General features: G+C 39.2%; 1 protein-coding gene across 6 annotated transcripts in view; it reads left to right on the forward strand.

The window, feature by feature from the left end:
- The window catches only part of LOC131243539 (probable helicase MAGATAMA 3), a 66,516-nt gene that overhangs the window by 5,167 nt on the left and 36,695 nt on the right, over positions 1-24,654 (forward strand). For 5 of the 6 annotated variants that reach the window (XR_009170116.1, XR_009170118.1, XR_009170117.1 and 2 more), the window contains 5 exons: positions 1,630-1,827; positions 16,439-16,636; positions 16,838-16,873; positions 23,953-24,038; positions 24,218-24,268. Coding sequence is in view for 3 of the 6 variants with exons in the window: in XM_058242962.1 (XP_058098945.1) it covers positions 1,630-1,827; positions 16,439-16,636; positions 16,838-16,873; positions 23,953-24,038; positions 24,218-24,268 (569 nt within the window). In the remaining 3 variants the exon portion in view is untranslated. The remainder of the gene's footprint in view (positions 1-1,629; positions 1,828-16,438; positions 16,637-16,837; positions 16,874-23,952; positions 24,039-24,217; positions 24,269-24,654) is intronic. The other variant, XM_058242964.1, reaches the window with a different exon arrangement.

Genomic DNA, 24,654 nt, shown 5'->3' on the forward strand with positions numbered 1-24,654 from the left:
AATGAGAAATCAAAAGTGGAGGAATTTGATAGATTGCGATCGATAGTCTCATTTGGCACATGCCGAAACTTTCTAAACTTTTTCCTTGTGTACATTTTTGTCTACATTCTTGTCTGAGGTTTCTCTTGAGGAACACCTAGGGTAAGTACTGCAGGGGCATTTTCACATTAGGCTTGAGTGGGGTTGCCTGTGGGATGCAGGGGCACACTCAGGGTGGGTAGCCCATGTGAGGTGGGCCCCACCCGTGTGAGGCGGTACCCATGTGATTTGGGGCCCACGAGGAGGGTTCGGCCGAGGTCCTAACCTATGAGATGTGGGGCCTGGGCTATGAGATAAAGGGATTGATTCGCCATGCTCTATCAGTTTGAGCTTTTAGAGCAAGTAGTTAATTATCCTGCATTCAAGTGGTATCAGAGCGGTAGGTCTCGTGTTCAAGACTCCTCACCGGGGGCGATTAATGCAGGGGCATTTTTACACCGGGCTCGAGTGGGGTTGCCTATGGGATGTAGGTGCACACTCGGGGTGGACAGTTCGTGTGAGACGGGCCCCACCCGTGTGAGGCGGTACCCATGTGATTTGGGGCCCACGAGGAGGGTTTGGCCGAGGTCCTAACCCATGAAATGTGGGGCCTGGGCTATGAGATAAATGGATTTATTCGCCATGCTCTATCAATTCGAGCTTTTCGAGCAAGTGGTTAATTGTCCTGCATCAGTAAGCTACTAATCACAGGAAGAGAGAATAATTCATTTAGAGATTCACTGGAAGAGGACTTGTTTAGTGAGGAGAAATAGGGTACCTTTTCAAAAAAAATGTAACAAAGACTATTTTCTTGTTATAATAGTAACATTCATATCCAAGAAAGACACAATTTGAGGCATGAGGTCCTAACTCGCTTTGATTAGGTCAAAGTAACATATACATCCAAACACTTTGGGTGACAGAGAAAATGAATGAGAGGTTTTAAGATCTGCAAAGAAAACTTGCCATAAAGTGTTGGGGTTGGCAATCGGTTAATTAGGTGAGTAGCAGTGAGAATTGCTTCACCCCAAGTCCTTAGGAACTGCTATTCCCAACATGATGGATCTAGTGACTTCCAAAAAGTGCTGATTTTTTCTTTCAGCCACCCCATTTTGTTGGGGTGCGTAAGAGCATGACGTTTGAGATTCTATAGCATTTTCTGCAAAGACAATTGTAGATAATGGTGTAGATACTCAAGCATTGTCATATCATATATATATATATATATATATATATATATATCCTTTCTAAACTGAGTTCTAACTATTTTGTGAATCATTTTTTACAATTGTTGGATTCTCTTCTCTACTTTTCATGAGATATAACTAAGTAAAGTGAGAGTGATCATCAGTGAAGGAGATAAAATATTAACCAAGTAAAGCCACATGTTTCTGCCTCCAAATCTGGGGCCATCCATTGGCCAGATCATAGCTTCATGGTGGTATGAGTGTATATTCCTTGAGATGGGCAGAGGTGGCTTTACCAAGTGGCACCATAGTGGATTCAAGACTACAAGCTTCATGGTGGTATTCGTGTATATTCTTTGTGTCAGTGTTTGCTTTTAATGAGATTTGAGTTTTACAAGTTAGCAGGGCTTTTTTTTTCTTGCAGTTTCAGGAGGCAACACTCCCAAGTACTTATGCCTTTGCACTGGTGGAATATCGTGATGGTAGAGAGAAACTTAAACTTCGAACATTTCTAGCTGGAGAGGTCAGGAAAATCATTACTGATGAAACTGAATCTAGTCCAAGGCTGTTGAAGATGCTTTCTGTTTTTAAGGCAACTAATAGCTTTTTGTGGATTCTAAAGGTAGGGTTCTATTCCAGATCACAACTCACCATGATCTTTACAAATTGCACAATATTACATATGTTATCCTGCTTGATGCGAAATATTTACATGATGGATTTGATTTTCCTCTTAATCTTTTACTTGATTGCGTATCATAGTTACCGGGGACATATTGCTTTCTAGAATATTATTCAATGCTTATACCCTATGAATCCCAGTACCATTTGCATCCAAAGCATGTTTACTGGTTTCTAGGAGCCCATTGCTTTGTTTTAAAACCCATTTCTTGATTTTGGGTGGCCAGTTGTTGATACCTTTAAAGTTTAAACCTGCTTCTGTTTCCAACTACCAAAGTGTTAACTTGATTTTGATATATAATATTGCAATGTACATGTACATACATCTTGTAGGCAGAAGCATTTACTATTTTCATCTGCAGTAAAAAAACTATTGACAATTTACATTTGTAGAAGTGTGCGCATTCATCCATTGTTTTTGTTCAACATCTTCCTTGCCTACTCCTATATATCTCTCTTCCATTTTCTATGTTTAGTTGGGTATTACAGCTTGCTTGATCCTTGTTTGTGGATCCATTGCAAATCTTGATAGGAAAAAGAATGAAGGAGGGTCAATTTTGAGGGAAAAAAGCCTCATTGAAATTAAAAAAAAAACTTTGATGGGAATGTGGGAGCTCAGTTTTAGTGGAAGCTTTTCAATCTTTAAAAAATATAAAAAATTTTGGAAGCTTGGTAGGAAATCCAAGATCTTTTGATATTAGAGTAATTTTTGTGATAAAAGGGGAGATAAGAATAACTTTACCTGCCTAGCCAGAGTTTCAAGACACAAATAGAGTAGAAATTTGAACTCTTAGAATTAGGGCTCATTTGGGAGCTTGTAAATGGAGGTAAATGGGAAATGGAATTGGAGGTAAATGAATTGGGAGTAATTGGCTTCCTCATCATGTGTTTGGATGGGAGTAAATGAAATGCATTTAAAATCTAAATATTTTGTTTGGATTGGAGTAAATGGGAGAATTTGGAATGGATTGGAATTTTTCAATATATTCATAGTTACATATGTGATATCCCAAATCAGCTTTAATATCCCAAATTAGCATACGTATGTGATATTTAATATATTGATTGTAATAAGCCAGTGAAATATATAATTTAGCCTTTTTTTTTTTGAGCCTCGGGTGGGCCACAAACAAGCAACTTGCCAATGCGTTTTAACCGTCCATTTAGATGGCCAACCTTTAGACGGGTTGGATCATTTTATTGGTGTGATTTTAGTAATGTAGCCGGTATTTGAATGGTTTTGGAGCAACACTATCACGTCATGTGTATGGTGGACATGTGCATAGTGCCCACCTTTGTTTAGTTGTGTGACTCTCCAAGGGGGCTCAAAAAGGCATTTCACCCCATTTACTTCTAAATCCTCTATTGTAGGGAGGATTTCATTTGCAAGCCCATTTACTTCCATTTCATTTCATTTGCTTGCATTTACTTCTATCAAAACACATTTAAAACACCATTTACCTTCATTTACTCCCAATTTCTTCTATTTACCCCCATTTACTTCTATCCAAATGGCCCCTTATGTTGTCTTCCATGCCCTTCTTTGCGGGAGGGGCCTCACAAAATGCTATTGAGTCAAGTGGATCTTATTGAGAGAAACATCTGGTTATTTTACTTTGTAGTGGATGAGATTGTGATTGGTCATTTGGCTGAACACAACTTTTCATCATACCCTTGAGAAGCTAATGATGTCACTCAAACTAGGACACTGCTTGGGACTAGTGACTTGGTTGGGTTGACCTGGACTCGGCGTGTACTATTGGGTAGACCAGGTGGGTCAAGCAAATAATATATATTTATATATATATATATATATATATATATATATATATTGACGCAGGACGGCCCTAATTATGATGCATGCTCATGGAGATAATTAAACAGCGGAAATAAAAGGAATAAATGATCTAAAATTCTAACAATAATCATCATAACTGAGAAAATCATAAAGGAAACATGCAATGGAGCGGGCCATCACTACAACCATGGAGTATGGAATTCAATTACTACTTAGGTTGGATCCGGCGAGGGATGAGACCTCCCGATCTTGCATGGTCACACCCAATCGATCAATGAAGATCACTAGTCCGAAGAACCAAGAAGTTTCTCGGATGGGGAATATTTGGCAGACGGAACGATGCGGTAAAAGCCGGCGGAAGCGGAAGGAAAAAAATAGAGAAGAGTTATATCTACTGTACAAACTACAAAAATTCAAGAGAGAAAGGAGGAAACTCTTTTAAATCAATGGAGGAGGATTCAGAACATCTCTCTTTATTCATTTCATTTCATTTGTATTTCTTCTTAGACTTTAAACCCATTTAACTAAGACATCAAAGACCTAATTTACCCCCATTACTTTCCAGGAGGCCCCTAAATAAGTTAAGTTCTAAAAGACGCTACTACAAAACGTGCAATTATAAGTATGTTAAGGACTCGGTCCATTTCTTTATGATAATTGTACTTGGCATTTGTCTTCCTAAGTGGGGTCTTCTATACTGTCAAAATGTGAAAGGTCTTGACTCCTCAATATCGCCTATCACAAGGAGACATTGTGGGTTGGCGCTTTCTTGGTTAGACCAGTGTAATATATATATATATATATATATATATATTAAAATAAAATAAAAAACACAATAGAATTAAAGATGTTTGTCGAGAAAACATATTTCATGTTTCACTATACTCTTCTCCTTTTGTATAGAAAAAATCGGAGTCCAAAATCTAATAAAAATACTTTAAGGCATACCTCACAACTCACTAGCTGGTGGTTCGGGGGGCGGATGTGGGTCTGTCTTTGTTGGTTTTCGGTCTGGCTCGTTGCCGTTGCCATTATTGGTGCGAGGTGCTGTTAGTCTAGCCGGCTGAAAGCGCAGATAGATGTGATGTCTCGGTATATTGCTTTTCTGCCTGTTGAAGTAGAGGTTTTATGTGAGCTATGTTGAATGGGGATGTGGAGTGGTGGGAAATTGTTTCATCCAATGAGGTTTCTGCTATGCCTTCTTGCCTGCCGGCTTGAGCCATCAAAATATGTTGGCTATTGATATGTTTTTTTAAGTGCGTCCTTAGAAGTTGTGTAAGTGTGAACTGAGCTGTGGCCTTCTTTTGCTTGTAATTAGCTCCAACAATGGAAATGCTTTCCCCCTTTTTTTGTGGTTTACATGATAGGTAAGGCTTGTTTCTTTTTGTGGCGCCCACCCGAATGAATGTACACCATTTTTACCACATTAACAAAATTACAGGTGGGGTGCTCCCAAGGTCTCACCTTTCTTTAAAAAAAAGTTGTCTTGAGGTTACCATTAAAAAAAGAAGTCTTGAGACCTACCTTGTGTTAGGAATAATTTCTATATGTTATTGTGCTTCACAACAAATTATGTTGATGCCACTTGATGGATATGCAATTTTTGTTACAATTAGAAATAGCCCCACGTAGATATCAACTCAATTTACACCAGTTTTGGATTGGTGCCAATAGAACTCTTCGTTGCCATTAAAATAGAGGTTGTGCCAATAGAACTCCATGGTGCCAATAAAATTAAAACAAGTTGAATGGAAACTATCTTGTTCCTCCACTTAGTACACTAGATTCTCGCTAATATTTTGGTGTTATTGGTGAAATTGCCAACCCTATAGCTAAAGTTCTCATGGGGCCTAACTTTCTGTTGGGAAGAAGTTTCTTCTGTTTTGTTACAGTCCTTCATGGCAAAGCATGTTGATGGATATGCATTTGTTCTCTAATTAACAGATGCGGATTGCGTCCTACCCCTGCCCTTCTCTAGCCAAGAACGAGTGGATCTATGTGGGTGCCCACTGTGATGTATCTGTTTATCCACGCCGTCCATCTCTTTTCTCAGATCATTTTAAGGTATGAACCCAAAAATGAGGCAGATCCAACGCTCAAGTGGACCACACCAAATAGTAAGCTTGGGTTGCATTAGATGCAGAAAGCCGATTTGCCTCATTTTGGGCTCATTCCTTAAAATGATCTGAGAAAAGAGATGGACGGCATGGATAAACAGATACATCATGGTGGGCCCCCACGCAGATCCACCCGTTCTTGGCAAGATGCGGGCAGGGGGAGAACGCAATCCGCTTCCATAATTAACACCACCTACATTAAACATGGGGAAAGGTTTCTAGAAGGGTAGAGATTGTCCCATATTATCAGCTTGAATTTACAGTATTTTATCTCAAGTGTGTTCAACACTAAGAATATCAGCCGACATTATCGGTATCGTAGGTGCTCGATGCAAAATGTGTAGGGAATTATAAAATTCCTTGGTGTTACTAATAATATCACACTGTATTGATGATATCATGCAATATTCTGAAATATCGTGTGATATCGTTAGGATTCCTTATAAAGTTTACCGATATTGTCGATGCATGCAATATGTGTCATCGACATTGAGGTAGCGTGGGAGGTGAAAAAATCGAAAAACTCATTTTTTGTTGGGATGTTTTTGGGGAATCTATAGGTGGGATGTAGTGGGCACAAATTTATTTTTCTCCTCTCTCTCTCTTTTGATTTTTGGGTGTATTGTTTGTGTTTTGGCACTTATATGATTTACAAATTCTATGAAATCTGTTTATATATAATTACATCACTTCTGTTAGGCAACACATGGTTTATGACCTTATACAATGGAAACTTATTATGCATTCTTGTTCTTTGTAAATTTTTTAAGATCTAAGTGTGTAATTGTCTCTTTTAACATTTCACAAGGAGCTGTGGCATGTGCAAATGCACGTGGATAAAGGAAAAAGGAGAGAGATGGTGGGGGGGAGATGAAAAAAGAGACGGAATGGAGGGGAAACAATGAATCTACATGCACCTTGTGTATACATGTAGAGAGGAAGAGAAGGATTTTGTAGTGGATGACCCGTTCGAATTTTTCCAATTTTGGAGCCCATTCTAGATTTTCCATATTTTTTGGTTTAATATCTTAACATGAGTGGATGTAACAAATGTACAGATTGGATTTTAGACATGCATCATGGTGGGCCCCCATAGAAACCTTGGTTGCACGGGCTCTTTGAATACACAGGTGTGGTCTACGTCCAACAGGAAGGAGATGTGTAGGCTACTTGCAAGGTTTTATGCTAAATTACCCTTGCTTTTGTAAAAATTCTTCGCATATGCTGTAGTTTTAACCACTTATAGAACTAATTGCTAGGGTAAAGTTTTCATTTGCTACTCACTTTTGGAGTAAAATCTAGCCTTTAAGGGCTTTTGGTAGGTGAAATCTGAACCGTCCTTGGGACATCAACTACATTTTACAATTCCCAAAATTCCCTCGACTTCATTTAAATGCCCTCCCATGTCCATAAAATATCGAAATTTCTCATCTTATGGGAACTAATTGCAGTAAGTAAAAATGTCCATTCGCTGTTCACGTTATGTATAGTATAGATGAAGTTTCATTGAAAAATTCTGTCATATTTGTTATAGTTAATAAGCGTGTGGGCCGTACAATCCTACGGTCCACCTGAGTGACTATAATCTAGACCTTATTCTTGTATAGCCCATTTTTTCTCCTTTCTCTACCATTCTAGTCCCTTATCATATGTCATAGTCCTATACCTTTTTTTTACCCTCTCCTTCTTCTTCTTAATGAAGATTGAAGAAATATTATTAATCTTTCTTACTTCTTTCCTCAAACTACATGGTATTAGGGTAGGTTCGTCAAGTTAGAGCCTCTCTCTCTCTCTCTCTCCTCCTCCTCCTCCGCCTCTGTTTCTTCTCTTAATTCCTTTCCTCGTCCTTCCTTTTCTCTTTATTTTCTTTTGTGCTTAGAGTTCTTTAAAGAACTAGTTTTCTTTCTTTTATTTATGCGCCAGCCTATTGTTGATGACTTGCGCATGAAGCCATGAGTGATGGATGTGGTCATCCTTGACGGTTGAGGACATGTGAAACTGTACGCGATCGTTCTACTGTGATGTGTTGGGCTGGTTGGTGTCTCCCATTCAATGTGTTGTTCTTGTTTGCCCAAGTGATTGAAGCTTTCAAGTGCACAAGCATCTCAACCTGATTTCCATAAGTGGTGTGCATTCAATTATCTTGAATTTGTTTTTTGAAGGAAAAAATTGAGAATGAATCTGGTTTTGTCAGTCCATCAGTTTATTTTATTTAATTTTTTATGGTCCAAATAGCCTCTGCAAAGTTGAATGGGACAAGTTATCTTCAAATGTCAAAGTCTGTGCAAGTCTTCTTGATGGCCAAAGGGAAGTTAAAATACCTGACTTTCACAAGTCCTGACGAGAATGATAGTAAATATGATGAGTGAGTTCAAGAGAAAGCTCAATTCATGACATGATTATAGAATAGTATGGAACAATCCATCAGTGCAAATGTTGTGTTTCTTGATATTGCAAAGTATGGGATATGATAAACATCTCTCGTACATATCAACAGTTTGAAGAAATATTTACATACGACAACTCCCTTGGAGAATGCTTTTCACAGCATAAATGCATGTGGAAGAGCTGCATGTATATCAGCCCCTTATGAATCTATCTATAAAGGCAAAATCAATAGCTTGAAGAATTTAGGGTGGCCAAATTCTTATTAGGATTATCTGCTTCAGAAGACTCCTCTCCGGTAAAGGTGATAATTCACAAACAAGTCAGAAAACTCATTAGGACAAGATGGTGAATGGAAAATATTGAGAAATTGATTGGGACAAAGGCAAACAACTGGATTCAATTCCGGAGGAAGCTTCAGCGATTGAGTGCGAGAAATCAGGTAGATGGGAAATAGTGTCTGGAAAAAAGAAAAATCAGAAGATTCAAAAGAAAAATATTAGTCCTCTCTCAGATTACCCTACCTTGTTTGTAGAAGGCTTTCAGAATCCTGGAAGCCAGTAAATTTTGAGAGGGGTTTTTCAGGTGAGGAATTGTAACGGAGGTGGTAGCACCTTGACACAGAGATTCAATAGAGAGCAGGGGGGTCACTTTCGTTCGAATGAGCACGGAAGAGGAACTGGTAAAAGCAATTCAGGATCTCAATGGTGAGAGCTTTGGGGGGGAAATTTTGAAAGTGCAGAAAGCAAGATATGGGCCAGAAAGAAAGCAAAAGGCAGAGTCAAGAAGGGAGATACAGGAGTAGAGATTACTGAAAAGATATACGAAGCAAGATGTCTCCAATCATGCTCTGGAAAGTTCGGGCTCTTCAAAGAAGGTTACAGATTTGATTCCAGGTTGCTCTTTCAAACAAGCAGTGCTGAATCTTTCCGAACAAGCAACCGAAGCAAAAGAGGATGATCAAAATCTGCAAAATATATGGGTTTGGAGGACATCTACAGAGGAAGGGCCAGTTGTATTGATTCATTCGAAAATTCTCGAAGACTCCTTGTAGTCTTTTGAACATTGCTTCGTAGTTACTGTGACGCCTGGAATAGAAGAGACAGATCTCATACAGTGGTTAACTGGAAACTGGGGAAATTGAGGAAGAAGATGTGGTAGTCAAAACCATTTGGGAGAATACAATGCTCGTATCATTGTGATGCCAGGAACATGTGAACACTATCTTCTCTGTTTGTAAGTCGAGCGGTAGTGGTGCAGTCTTGAAAATCCAAAAATGGGAAGATTGGTCGATCTTCGGGTGGGAAGAACACTGGTATCAGATTTGGCATATCCCTCTGGAATTCTGGATCGATGATATTCTAAAAGAAATTGGAACTTGTATTGGTTCAGTGGTAGCCATTGATAGCCTTACTGATGGGAGTAAGGAACTGCGATTTGCGAGAATCTGAATTAGAAACAAGAAATTAATACAATACCCGATCTCAATTGGGTTAAAGAGTGGTGATGCAAAGCTCTTTGTGGCAGTGATTCAGGAACACGAAGATTCTCAGAGACTTGCAGAGGAGGGTACAAACAATGCGGCAATGGTGGTTGCTTGAAATTTCGAAGGAGTATCACGTGCAAACTCTAGTGGAGTACCAATCCTTCAATACAGTGGCTGTAGTGCTCTTATTGGCTATAAGAAAAGTTATGCTGGAGTAGATCAGGAAATAGTGACACGTGGCATAGTTTCTGAAGCTGAGAGGACGCGTGGGGCTAGCTATTATGAAGGAGGCGAAAAAGTCGCCCCTCTAGTGAACGATTCCTCGACCTGTGGCAAGGACCTTTCCGTTTTGGTTCCTTCTTCGAAAAGCATACTCTCGACCAAAGAGCATAACGATCGGATGCAGAAGTCTACGAAGCGTGTTCAGGCATGCTCAGGTGCCACACATGCGAAAGAAAAGTTTAGTGAACGAACATGTGATGGGTTTATAACCCATTTCGAACAGAATTTCAATCAGAGCCCGATATAAATAGAAAACTCGAGCTCGAGTTTCTTTCAGACAAGTCAAAGTGCTATCCAACTTCAATCTAACATTGAAACAGGGGATTTCTCAGATAGTGAGGGGCTTTTGTCAGAAAATGTTGCCAGAAAGCAGAAAGGGGTTGAGCATACATGATGAAGCAGTTGTTTGTGCTTCGAGAAAGTTGGATGAATCTCATGCGGCAACAATGGAGTTCTACAAATGCCTAGATTCAGCGGGTAATCCGTATGCAATCAAAAGCTTCTACGGTCAGATCGTGATTCATGTCCGCCACGAAATAAGTACGGAAGGTACCCCCAACATTGCGGAAGCAGTTTGTCAGATTCATAATGGCCAGGATGACTTGGCTTCGGAAGCAATCGAAGAGGCAAAAACTCTTACTCCCTTAGCAATTATGCATAAATCAGGTACAAAGACAACAAGGGGAAGTGGTCTTATTCAGGAAACATCGATGATTGAAATATCTCGTTTGAAGGGCAGCAGGATCACAATAGCTCAGGGCATGAGAATAATCAAGTTGGTAACAATGGAGGTTGCGCGATTAATAGGGGTGATAACGTTGATAATAATGGCAGAGTAACAGGAGCATAAAGAATTCAAAAGATAGTTATGTAATAGGCAGCCAGGGGGAACAAACAATGTGCTTATGAAGATTATGATTTGGAATGCGAGGGGGCTGGGGTGTGTGCAGAAAAGAGGGCAGTTTAAAGATGTGTAAGAGATACAAAATTCAGATGGTAGCAATTCAGGAAATCATGTTGAAAGAGACTGACCAACAGTTGATTAATTCCATATGGTGGGGAAAGCAAAAAGAGTGGCTAGTAGCATATGCGGTTGGTACAACTTGAGCTATTTTACTGATTTGGAATGCAGTGTTATGGAGTAAAGAAGGCAGTTGGATAGGTAACTTCTCGGTCTCGGTGCTACTAAAAGATGGGGAATTTGGTTTTTTGTGGTGCTTCACATCAGTTTATGGGCCGCGCAAACCAAAACAACAAGCAAACTTCTGGGTAGAGTTAGATTCTTGTCGGAGTAGATGGGATGTGCCGTGGTGTGTGGGAGGAGATTTCAATGTAGTTAGACTTTTACACAAAAAATCAAATTTCAAGAAGTATGAAAAGACTTTTCCGATTGGATTTCGAAGAATGAGTTACTAGATTTTCCTATGGGGGGTACTGTATTTTATGTATCAATGTGATTGAGTCCTAAGAAATAATGCATTAGCTTCAGCTTCACTATTGTGGACAAATCTAGGGTTAGGTTTTGGTATGACGTTTGGTGTGGTGATTCTCCTCTTCACGTGTCTTTTCCTGGACTGGCCAATCTTTGCTCGATAGTGAACATCTTGGTTGCCAGTTGTTTCTCTTCATAGGGGTTTGGTGGGGTTTGCACTCCCCCCCTCGCCGCAATTTGAATGATTCTGAACTTATTGATCTGGCAAACTTTCTGTCTCATTTGCAAGGGATTTCGCCTACCTCAGGTACGGGGGACAAGCTGGTGTGGAGGTTCAGCTAGTTAGGCTCGTTCTCGGTGTGTTCATTTTATTCCAAGTTGCCGTAGCCCGTGCCTTCGTGCCTCTGGAGCCACACTATGTTCCTTTGGTCCTATGGGCCCCTCCTAAAGTGGTGGCCTTCACTTGGTTAGTGGGTAAAAACGAGATCCCTATGATTGATAATTTGTGTATAAGATCTGTGGTGCTCCTTAATGCTTGCCTTTTCTGCCTAGACATCGAGGAATCCGTTGATCATCTCTTCATCCATTGTTCCTTTGCCGGGGTTGTTTGGTCCGACATCTTTAGATCCACCAACATGTGTTGGGTCATGCCAAGGTCAATAGAAGGCCTCTTTCGTTCTTCACATTCTGGCAGTGGCGACGCTCTTGGTATGACTAGATGGAGACTGCTTTGCTCGCCCTTTTATGGTCTGTTTGGCTTGAGCGCAACAATCGGTGCTTTTGCAATCTCATTGATATAGGACCAATGCATGGACTCAATTAATGTGAGAGATCAATCAACAAAATCAAACTTATTAATGAAAATCACAAAGTTTGCTACCATCATCACAAATTCCAAAATTCCAAAAGGAGATCTTGCATAGTTTAAGCCTAGGTTGCTAAGCATCATCCTATAAGACCGTTAAATATGGGAAACTAGGACCTAATGGATGTATAAACATCCATATAGCACAGGGTTAAGACTGTTTTAAAGAAGAATGTCTAATACTATGATTAGAGTTTAGGGAAATTGGGGAAAACTTGCAATTAAGGTTAATGCGGTAAATTGGGTAAATGGGTTAAAGGGTTTGAGTATTAGGAGAAGAGAATTGGGGTTTTAGAAGTAGGAAATGTAGGAATTTTGGTTTAATTGAGGGTTTTGAAGATCTAGGGTTTGGTAATTTAGAAAAAAATGGAAGATTTTGGATTTTTAAATTTGGGGTTAGGGTTTGGACAAGAGACGATAGGGTTTTGTTGTACGGGTAGTGGAAGGACAAAGGGACAAGGGAGGGACCGTACGGCCACACGTGTACGACCACATTTATGGGCAAGGTAGGTTGGGTTTTGGATTTTTATGGTCCAGCTTGTCGAGAAAGGTTTAAGGAGGAGGATCGGAAGGTTGATGAAGAGATGTGAATATGGGGATAGAAGGAAGCCTCACACTTTCGTTGATGAAGATAGACTTCGCACCGATTTTCCTTACAATTCACATGGAAGACATCCCCACATCACATGAAGATTAGGAAGAAACACGAGAGTTCTTAAAAAAAAAAAAAAGAAAATCATAAAAACAAGCAATGAGGAGGTCACACGCCCCCCCCCATATAGGCTCAAGATTTTTAAGCCCCGTTTAATAACTTTTGACCAAAATAATCCTAGTCTAATGAAAAATCAAATAAAATCACTCATAAGGTGTCCAAAGCATAAATCGATCAAACTAATTCCTAAAACATAATTATGTCCTATGATAACAAAAATGGTCCACGATCAACGGTCCTATCATGTAATCCACGCGATCCAATTGCTCGATCGTCACGTCCCTCAAATCCAACGGTCTAAAGCACTTACTAAAGCAACCCATGTGCATCTTCCCAGTGTGGGGTCTTCCAGATGCTCGCACATGCACATGGGGCCTTCAACATGAATATGGGTACTCGCCTAGTCACAAAGAAATCAGTACGGCCCGTCTCCTCCTATGATACGTACATAACGGTGTATGTGATGTGATGTTCTCATCACTCATAGGATCCAAGACCGGGGTTTCTAGTTGGGTTATATCTCTTGTACAGGAGCGAGCTCCTTAGCCTTCCCCTTTGTTGGGCTAGGTGGGGCTGTGCCCCTTGTATCTTGTTTTTATTGTTTGTTCTTCCTTTCCTTTTCTTTTTCTTTTTGTTTCTTTTTTTCTTTTTGGTTTAGTCTTGGGGTTTTTTTTTTTGGTTCTTCAATCTTCTTTGTTTCCTGTTCTCGTTTGCCCCTTGCCTTTAATTATATTGCATAATCTTTCAAAAAAAGAAAAGAAAAGAAAAGAAATAATGCATTAAAGTCATATTTAATTTGAAATAATGCATTAAAGTCATATTTATTAATTAAATATTTTGTCCACTAGAGCATAGTTTGGGCCCTTATTTTGTATGGTTGTTTTTTACAATATTTTAAGTCCTAATTGTGTAATCATCTCTTTTAAAATCTACTGAAGTTTCATTGAAAAATTCACCTTTTTCCTAATGTTTCCTCAGTCACCGATGCATTCTCTGGTATCTGTGATATTATGGCAGTATCTTAGGTCTGTGATACATGTAACCATTAATGATATTTTGAACAGGAGGTACTTCTGGTAGATGCTCTAGGCTAAGATGGAATTTCATTGAAATTCTCAAGTGCGTATCATCATCCTTGGATCAATAGTCGACCTAAGTAGTTAACTGAAGTCTCAAAAATTTGTTTCGATGTTGGTGGGTGAATTTATAAGCACATGGGACCTTGTCTTGTTATAAGCAATGTTCACTTACAACAATTCAATGAACCGTACCACAAGGATATGTCCTTTTTAAATTACCATTGGCTGAAGCCTTGATTTCTTATGAATTGCTACCTCCTCTAATTACTGCAAAACCAAACAGGATGCTAAGGTTTGTAAGACAATAAATCAAGGAGATATATGAGGAGTTCAAGCGCAAGATAGCTCTCAACAATGAGAACTACAAGCTCCATATTAATGTAAGCAGATGTTGCATGCAATTCAAGAAAATTGATGAAGTTATGGTCTCTCTGATGCAGGACAATTAACCACTTGCTCTAAAAGCTTGAACTGATAGAACATCCACCCTGAGTGTGCCCCTACATCCCACATGCCACCCCACTCGAGTTTGGTGTGAAAATGCCCCTACATTAATCACCCCCTGTGAGGAGTCTCGAACACGAGACCTCCCACTTTGACACCACTTTGATGCTGGACAATTAACCATTTGTTCTAAAAGCTCGAACTGATAGAGTATGGCGAATCTATCCCTTTTATCTGATAGCCCAGGCCCCGCATCCCATGGGTTAGGACCTCAGTCGAACCCCCCTCGTGGGCTCCACTTCACATAGGTTCCGCTTCACACGAGCCACCCACCTCACACGGGCCGCCCACCCTGAGTGTGCCCCTGCATCCCACAGGCCACCCCCCTCAAGCCTGGTGTGAAAATGCCCCTGCATTACTTTCTCAATCCTGAATTGTATACAACAAGATCATATAGAAGCTACATTTGAGTATGGGTCCTCACTAGACATAATGCATACCTTATTGAACTTTGACCCGGGCTGAAGATTAGTAATAGTACCATTTTCAACATGAAAGATCTTCCCACACATTTTGCGCTCTATATGGATGAGATCATAGAAGAGCAAGCATTCAAATTCCAAAAGTGCCATGACAATGTGGAGAAGTGATCGAGGATGTGCTTGATGAGAAGATAGTATCTGCATGTCGAGTTGGATATAACTTACAAGCAGTTATTGGTGAGGTGGAAAGGTTGACAGGTTTGAACGCATGTGGTCTCCGCTGAAAATTTTCAACACACCAACCTGGAATACTATGGGAATAAATTGATATAAACTCGACAAAGCCAAGTTCTTCCAACCCGGGGGACTGATGCAATCAGGGCTTTGTTTGCATGTGTGTACAGATGTTCTAAAGTGATCCGCACACGATCACACATGTCAATGGATTAGTGTATAGCTAGTTGCTTAGTAGTTATTCGTGATTTATATTTTAAAACAAAGGAAAGGACTAAAACACCAGCACATATGGGCCGTTAGTCAATGGATCTAAGTGAGGCATTTTGGACCTTTCCATTTGCAGTAGGGCCTTTTTCTTATGTCCTCAACACTATATAAACTTATTGGTGCATGTAACTGTTATTATGTTTTTGGATGAATAGACTTTCAGCTTGGTTGGTTCTGGTGGGTGGGTGGTTGTTTGGGGTGGGAAGCTTTTAGAATTTCATTTTTTTCCTATATTCCCTTCACAGTGAACAACCAAACCTTAAGATTTCTTTCAAATCTGGATTACAGAGAAAACAGCCTTGGTGTTCACTGTTCAGACCTGTGGAATTGGATCCTTGCCTCTCTCCCACCCCCACCCTTCTTGGTCAGTCACCAAACTGCAGAGGCCACTCAGTACCAGAAATGCTTAGAAAATAATTCCAGATGAAAGAGGCCTCATTACGATGGATGAGAAGGTGGTCCACCATTTCTGTCTTTGAGGCAGATGTAGCTCATACTTGTCAGTGGAATTGTCCCACTTGTAAATGATCACATTTAACTAACATACTGTGCCACCACCTTGAGTGGGTCATGCTCACCTCGGACTCAACTAAAGGATCTGATTCAATCCCGAAAGCAATGAATGTGTTGGTTGATATGGCAGTATAATCACCAATTACATGTTTCTTTGCTGGATATGGTTACCTCATTCCACGTATACAATATTTTTTGATTTATTTACCATGTTATCCATGCTAAAGCTTTATTTGGCAGTCTCAGGAAATGTTTTTGTATCTTGTTATCATCCATAGTTTGTGGATGAATGTCAGCTTTCTTCAATAATTTTATAACATGTTAGTCATTGCCGCTGTTTCATGTCATCGAGAGCTGAAGTGTGGGTGTTTTGGCCATGGTTAGCTTTTAATGATTTCAATTACCAGATTCCGGGTAATTGAATTTTGTACTGAAATGCAATACATCATACAGATTAGCAGTTTATCAACCATCATGCGTGAATATGCGGCTCTTCGGTCCATTGGCTCTCTTCCTTTCAAGGATTTGATATTATCAGCCGCTGATAAATCAACAGATGCTAAATATGAAGACCGGTCCTGGAATATTCCTCGCCCCCTTATGGAGTATCTTGAAAGTAATCACAATGCATCACAACTTAAGGCGATTCGTGTGAGTCTTACAGTGCAAATGGCTATATAACTGTTTTCTTTACTTTAATCTATACTATATGTTTTTTCCCCTAAATTTGGCCACCATTCCATAGCTCAGTATGCTGTCAAGTTTTCTTTTCTTTTATTTATTTATTTATTTTATTTTTTGTGGTTATGTTATCATGTATTTTCTCAGGCAATTGTTTTGCTCTCATTGCAGGCGGGTCTTTCACGCAAACCTTTTGTGTTAATTCAGGTTGGCTATGCCTTCTTTTACTTATCCTATGCATGTTTACTGCAGGTTACATCTCTTTCATCCTGGTCTTTGTTCATTTGTGGGTGTTTTTTCTTGTTATTTTACTAATTAAAGAGCATGCTTTGCTATTGAGTGCCGCTAATATCCATTGAAACAAGGATGCAAAAATTGGCCAAGACCAATGTGTTTTGCCTGGTATGTGTCAGGGGTTGGTGATAATGAAAGCCCCTATAATGATAGTAACATCTGATACTGACTGGTAATGGTGTATAAGCGAAATAAGCCTCTATCATGTGATAATCATTTCTTGTGGGATGGGAATGTGCATGATGGGTTCATCTCCGAAGTGGTAAACAAACCCCCATTGATTTTTCAGACTACTACATACGTTCATAATCTTCTATATTTCTATGTAGTCATAATTTATAATTCTGTCTAGTTTGTCATAGATGTTACTCATTTACTGCCAATTTCATTAGTTATATTTTCAATACGTATTTGAAAACCAATGATGTGCAGTTGTTATTGATGGGTACTAGTCAAATAGTAACTTGTCTTTTCTGATACAATTGTATACAGTTCACACTGTAAAAAACCAAAGTCATAATATTTAAAAAAAATCACAAAATTCAAATTCTAATACCCTGACGAAGATTGTTAATATCAAATTATTTAATGCAAGGGCATTTTCACATCGGGCTCGAGTGGGGTGGCCTATGGGATGCAGGGGCACACTTGGGATAGGCGGCCCATGTGAGGCGGGCCCCACCCTTGTGAGGTGGGTGGCTCGTGTGAAGCGGAAACTATGTGAAGTGGGGCCCATGAGGGGGGTTTGGCCGAGGTTCCTAACCCATGGGATGTGGGGCCTGGGCTATGAGATAAAGGGATTGATTCGCCATGCTCTATCAGTTCGAGCTTTTAGAGCAAGTGGTTAATTGTCTTGCATCACTATTGGACTAAAATAATTTGAACTTGGGAGGCAATGTGGTAACATATAAATGGCCTGTCATATTAATAATCATCATCAGTGTCGTGGTCGTCGTTATCATAAACCCTTGTCCCAACTATTTGATGTTGGCTTCAAGAATCCTATTTCAGGTATCATTCCTATTTAAGTCCATATCGTTTGGGAAAGGGAGATAGATGCCTTCACATCCATTCTTACCTGATGCAGGACACATGATTTAATGCTGGCATGCAACGTAGAGATTATGAAAGAGTCCATAAAGTAATTCAATTAACAAAAGATGCTAACTTACTAATTAATTAAGAGTAAACAATAGGAAATAAAATCTGATTTAACCTAAATCACATGCTCGCATGCTAAGAAATCACATAAATCAATTAAAACTAGGATCGATGGAAGGATAAAACTTTTAGTTTAACATAGGCACGTTCCACACTTAATGGACAGATTTGTAGGTTTTATGATTAGGGTTAGGAAGGAGAAAATCTGAAATATGGAGAATTAGGGTTCCTGAGAATTGGGGATTTTAGAATTATGGTTTTTAGAAATTGAGGAAAATAAGAAATTGAAGATCTGGGATTTAGAAGGTTGTAATGGAAAGAAAAAGAGGAAGATAAGAGAAGAAGAAGAAGAAGAATACCTTTTGAAGAAGAGAGGGGAACATATAAGAAGAAGACTACCTTTCGAGGAAGAGGAAGAGGAAGGATGTACCTTGGGGGATCCACTACTAGACAAGTTTCTACCCTTCCACAATTTAATTGGAATGGCGGTTTTTTTTTTTTTTTTTTTTAATTTTTAATTTTAAAATTTTTTATTTATAATAAAAAACCCTAGAAAATAAGGAGAAAAATTCCTTCATACAAGAGAGCTCTAATCTTTTTTTTTTTTTTTTTTCCTTTTCAATAACACCACTAGGGTTGGAACTCCATTCTTTTTGTGGTTTTATAATTAAAAAATTCGGAATTAAATTTCAGCATAATTACAACTATGCCACTCACTTAAGTAAAGTGGCTCATCATCTAAAATAAGAAAACTAAAACAAATATTATAAATCTCAACCATCAAATAACTCCTAAAAATAACAAAAAACATAAAGAAAGCAAGATCAGAGTCCAAGGGACCCAGATCTAAAAGATCTGGTGGCCCGATGGCCTGATCGACAAGATCCAACAGTCGGATCGATACGAAATAAAAATCCTATGACTAAAATAATCTCCTAAGCAGCCCACATGCATTATCCCAAAGTGGGGTCTTCCTGATGCATGCCCCATCTGGAACTCATTTTTAGAAAGTTGCGCTGATGTGGGTGGTCATCTTCGTCTCTGGTGCACCCGAGTGTGTCCTTTGATGTCCCCATCATCACCTCCTAGTTCCAAGTAGTGTTCGAGTTGTTGGTGTCGCTACAAGTTTCATTAGCCAGAGATAAAGATATAATATCGTTATCGTCGATAATATCGTTGATAATCGGAAATTTGGAGGAAATGGAGGAAACATGGGGAAAACAATGGAATTTCTTAGTGAAACTTCAGGACATGCCTAAATACATATATTTGTATATATAAGAATAAAAAATTACAAAAAAGATTGCATTACATAATAAGTTTTCATTTAATGGGAGCACAAAAAGCATGTGTTGTTGTAAGAAGTCACTTTAGAACATGAATGGTTTAGATCATTATTTAAGATGCAACGCAGAGTGTAGAGACAAGCACGGTACGGTAATGTGGTAGGGGGCACCCATGCCTTAACCAATCAAAGTCTTTAAACAGCGCGGATTAGATGAGGTAGGGGTAAAAAATAATTGGGTGAAGCCCTGACTGTGGGGCTCACCTCGATGCATATGTTGTATATCCAATGTCGTCCATCCTTTTTGCGAGATCATTTTAGGGCATGGTCTTAAAAATGAGGTAGGTCCAAATCTCAAGTGAACCACATAGTTGGGATTGAATTCCCACCATTGAAAACTTCTTGGGGCCACAAAAGTTTTGGATGAAGTTGATACCTCACTCTGCCATGAGAACAGACGAAAGCCAGCAACTTTGCCTATGTTTTCCCTTCATCCAGGTTTGTGTGACCTTAGGAACATGTTGAATGGAAAATAAACATTACATTGGAGCCTTATGAGGTTTTTAATGGTAGGTGTTCAATCACCACTATTTTCTTGTGGTGTGGTGCACTTGAGATTTGGATTTGTCTAAATTTTAGGCTCATGCCCTAAAATTGCCTGGGAAAATAGATGGATGGAGTGGATAAAGCACATACATCATAGTGGGGCCCATATAGCACTATCTAGTAGGCAGTAGCCACCTCACTACGGACAACCATTCAAAGGGGGCCACCGTGACGTTTATATCCCATCCATACTGTTCATAGGGTCATTCTTACTGGGATGAACTGAATACATAAAAAATTGCTAGCCCCATCCAAAAGGACAAACTTTTCTAGCCCCAACAATGTTTCAACGGTGGATGTTTAATCCTCACTGTTTCATGCCATGTGGTCTACTTGAGCTTTGGATCTGCCGGATTTTCGAGCTCATGCCCTGATATACTATGGAAAAATGGATACGATTGAATTTCTCACAAACATCATGGTGGGCCCCACTGATTGGAAGCGCGTAAAAGTTAGTCCCGTAAGGAGCGGGACTTATTGCGACGGGCACGAATTCAGTACTACCCCAACTAGGACCTAACTAAAGACGGGTGGTTATTGTAGGGGCTTTGTGGGGCTCACAATGATGTGTTTTATCCAAGCCGTTCATCCATTTTGAAAGATCATTTTAGGGCATTAACCCAAAAATAATGCAAATCAAAGCTAAAGTGGATCACACTACAAGAAGCAGTGGTGAGTGGTGACAATGACCCCAACTGTTGCAACCTTCCTAGGGCCCATCGTGATGTTTATTTATCATCTAACATGTTCATAGGGTCACATAGATCTATATGGAGGGAAAACATAAATATCATATTGATCCAAAACTTTTGTGGCCCCCAAGAGGTTTTAAGTGGTAGGCATTCAATCCTATTGTTTCTTGTGGTGTGGTCCATTGGAGTATTTGATCTGCCTCCTTTGTGGGCTCATTAACTAAAAAGAATGGATGGATGATGTGGATGAAACGGATCATCATGGCGGGCTAGACAGTGCCCTTGACGGGACAATTTGTCTCTAGCTAGGTCCTGGCGGGCGTAGTACCCAGTCCACGCCCTGCTGTGACACGGAACCAGCCATGTGAGTGGGACCTCGACAATACGGCCCACCTCAATGTATGCATGGTATATCCATGTCGTCCATCTGTTTTGCCACATGATTTTAGGGATTGTCATAAAAATGAAGTAGATACAAATTTTAGGTAAATGTGGACCAGTCAACACGAAATAGTGGTTATTGACCAATAAAAACTGTGTGCCACAAAAATTATCGATCAAACTGATTATTATTATTATTTTTTTCCGTCCATCCAAGTCTATATGAACTTATCAACAGGTTGTATGGTCAATAAACATTACCGTGGACCCTAGGAAGTTTTTAATGGTAGGAGATCAATGACCACTGTTTCTTGTAGTGTGATCCACTTGAAACTTGTATCTGTTTCATTTTTTGGACCATGCCCTAAAATAAGCTATAAAAACAAATGGACGACGTGGATACGCAATACATACATCGAGGTGGGATCTACGAACTCCCTTAATACTTCAACATGACCTCGCTGCCAACCTGAAACTTGAGCTGCTCGATTATCTCAACATACAAAACCTTTCTAGAGAAAAGTTTCACCACTGAATCTATAGAGAATGCCAGTGTATTGTGTATGTGGTTAGTGGCCCCTTTTAGTGTAAGTGCATGTGCACACTTCCCTCTTCTCCTGCGGTGTACTATATGCTTTATTATAATAAAATATTATGTGTTAGGGCAAGCAAGCCTAACACAACATCTCTCCCAAACTCTCCTTCTTCTTCTTCTCTCTCAATATTCTCCTCTCTTCTTCACACTATCATCATCAAATCATTCTCTACTTGGTATCAAAGCATAGATCTAGGCATTCCGCATCCAATAGATTGAGAGGCGACATGTCACCTTGTTGACGTCAGCGTGTACGGACACATGGACTCCGTTTGAGCTAAAAGTTTAGGGGTTTGATAGATCTTGATTTTAGAAGATTTGTCATGATTTTTTCAGAATTTATTGGACCTCCTTTCATGGTATTGTGGGCGAAATAGAGAAGTTCGAAAATCGGGCCCATCTTCCGTTTTTCTTGGATCTACCTCAAATCGGTAAGCTTTTTTTTTTGGTTTCTTTACTCATGATGGATCGAAATCTTCCTCCCAAGCTACCCATGGTAGATTTTTTTACTTAAGATCAATGTTTGAGAGGTTTTTAACTTTAAACGGACGTGCGGCTGGGCTGTTTTTCACTCGGTTAGGCATTTTTTGACTGCGTTTCATGGTATTTTGGATGATTGATATTTGTTTGAGGTTTATCTCTTATTATCTTGAGGATTGAGTGAGGTAGAGTTGTTTGAATCAATCTTTCTTGGCGTCTCCTGCGGTGTACTATATGCTTTATTATAATAAAATATTATGTGTTGGGGCAAGCAAGCCTAACACAATATCTCTCCCAAACTCTCCTTTTTCTTCTTCTCTCTCAATATTCTCCTCTCTTCTTCACATTATCATCATCAAATCATTCTCTACTGAATCAACCCTAGGAGAAGATCATTTGGCTAAATTTTCAGAGGCATTGGAACCAAAACGAAGAGATATTGAGTGCATGTTACCAAAAAAAAAAGAGTGAGCCTAAACGAAGAGCCACTTTATTCTCAGATTATTATTATTTTTAATGGTCTCTTCTAAAGCTCAAGAAAGAGGGCATGTTCTTCCCTTAATCCCCGTTCATGCTTTTTGAGTGATTTTGGATGAAGATTCAGGTTTTTTCAGCCTTCTTTAAAATTTTGGGAGGCTGGTTCCCCACACCGTTGTAGAATAAGCTTATTCTACAACATGTGGGGCCCACTGTGGTGTGTCTATGGCATCCGACCTATCCGCAGGATTGACATGACCATCATGTGGGTACCACATGAATTTGGAACTTTCAGGTGGTTATTGTTCTGTGTGGCCCACCTGATGATTGGATATATTTGATTTTGGGGCATCTCATCATCATGTTTGTCTCGCTTGATTCGCGGGGTGGATGGCATGCTCACAATGGGGTTTGGCTTTTCATACGTTGTTTTGAATGTGCTTTTAACTTGAAAAATGAACCATATTTTTCTTTATTTTTAATTTTTTTTTCTTTATTTTTGCTGTTTTCACTATTTTTTGTATTATTTTAATAAAAAATCTAGCTGCATAGCTTACACCTCATGTGCCAGTGGGGTGAGTGCTACACTAAACCCTATTCACTATTTAAAACACTATTGTGCAGCTTGCTGGTGTAATGTTTGGTTGTATAACATCCAGTGCATATTTAGCATTTTTTGTTGTCATTATATGAGGCAGTCATGGAGACATAACTGAGCAGCAGGAGCCTGTTAAGGGGGCATTTGGAGCGTAAGTTGCTTAAGATAAGCTACTTGTCACAAGTAGCTTGTCTTTTCTACTTATTATGAAGATAAGTATGTTTGTAAACAATATACTTCTCAGCTTCTCCTCTCTTTCGTCTCTCCTGATGCCTCTCTTCATGAACTTATGAAAAGTAGAAAAGCTAAAAAAATTAACTAAAGTGAAGTACTTTTAAGTAAAAAAGTTACTTATAACTAATCATCAACCAAACTTATCTGAAATAAGTCACTTATCTGCTGCTGTAAGTAGAAAAAGTAACTCATTTGGTGGTATCCAAACGGGCCCTAAATGACTTCCAGGAATTTTGATTTCATGTTGTTCAATTGTGATCTTACTTCTAAAATGTTGTATTAGCAAATATTGCTTTCTTTATTATTATTATTATTATTTGTAAATTTCTATCTTTGTGGTCTTAATTTATGTTGCATGAAGTCATTTGGGAATGTTGTATTTATTATTAGCAAGCAATACTTTTCATTTTCCTTTTCTAGAATGTTGTTTATGCCTTTTGCTTTTTGAACATACTCAGAAACTTACCATGTGTTCTGTTCTAGGGTCCTCCAGGAACTGGGAAAACACAGACCATTCTTGGACTCCTTAGTGCCATTCTGCATGCAGCTCCAGCCAGAGTGCAATCTAAGTAATTCGATTCTACTTTATTTGATTTGTTTCTGGACATAATTCACAGTGTGGAACAAAGCCATGTAACGTTTTTGTTCTTCATTTCCCAATCTCTTCAATTGGAAAATGAAAGAGGCTGTATTTTTATGCAGTTTTTAATTTCTGTAAACAAGCATGTTGATTCTGTTTATCATGCAGGGGAGCACTGTCTACTATAAGATGTAAGCCAGAATTACCTGTGCAGGAGAAGTATGTCTTCATTGCTTACTACCTTATTTGTTCTTTTATAATGTTGGGTTCACATTTAAGTTCTTAACAGGGCATAATAATTTTCTTAAATGGGAGTTTATCCCTCTAGAGTGGTTTTGCAAAGTTTTCACATGGATAGATCACGGTCATGTGTCAGAATTGAAAATGGTGCCAAACTAGATTGGACTACGACCACTTGGATCTTCTTTGCTTATTCAAATGGTATTAATTTGGAAACTCTTTTAACTTGGCAGTAGTGTAGAATGTAAAAAATGTGAAATTGAAGTTAGGATTTATTATCTGTTTGTTTGGGCCACAATAGGTTCACCACCAACTTCACTATTTGGATATCCTATTAGGCCCAACGGACATGGATACGAATATGA

Source organism: Magnolia sinica, chromosome 4 (assembly GCF_029962835.1).
Source record: "Magnolia sinica isolate HGM2019 chromosome 4, MsV1, whole genome shotgun sequence".
NCBI classification, from domain to species: domain Eukaryota; kingdom Viridiplantae; phylum Streptophyta; class Magnoliopsida; order Magnoliales; family Magnoliaceae; genus Magnolia; species Magnolia sinica.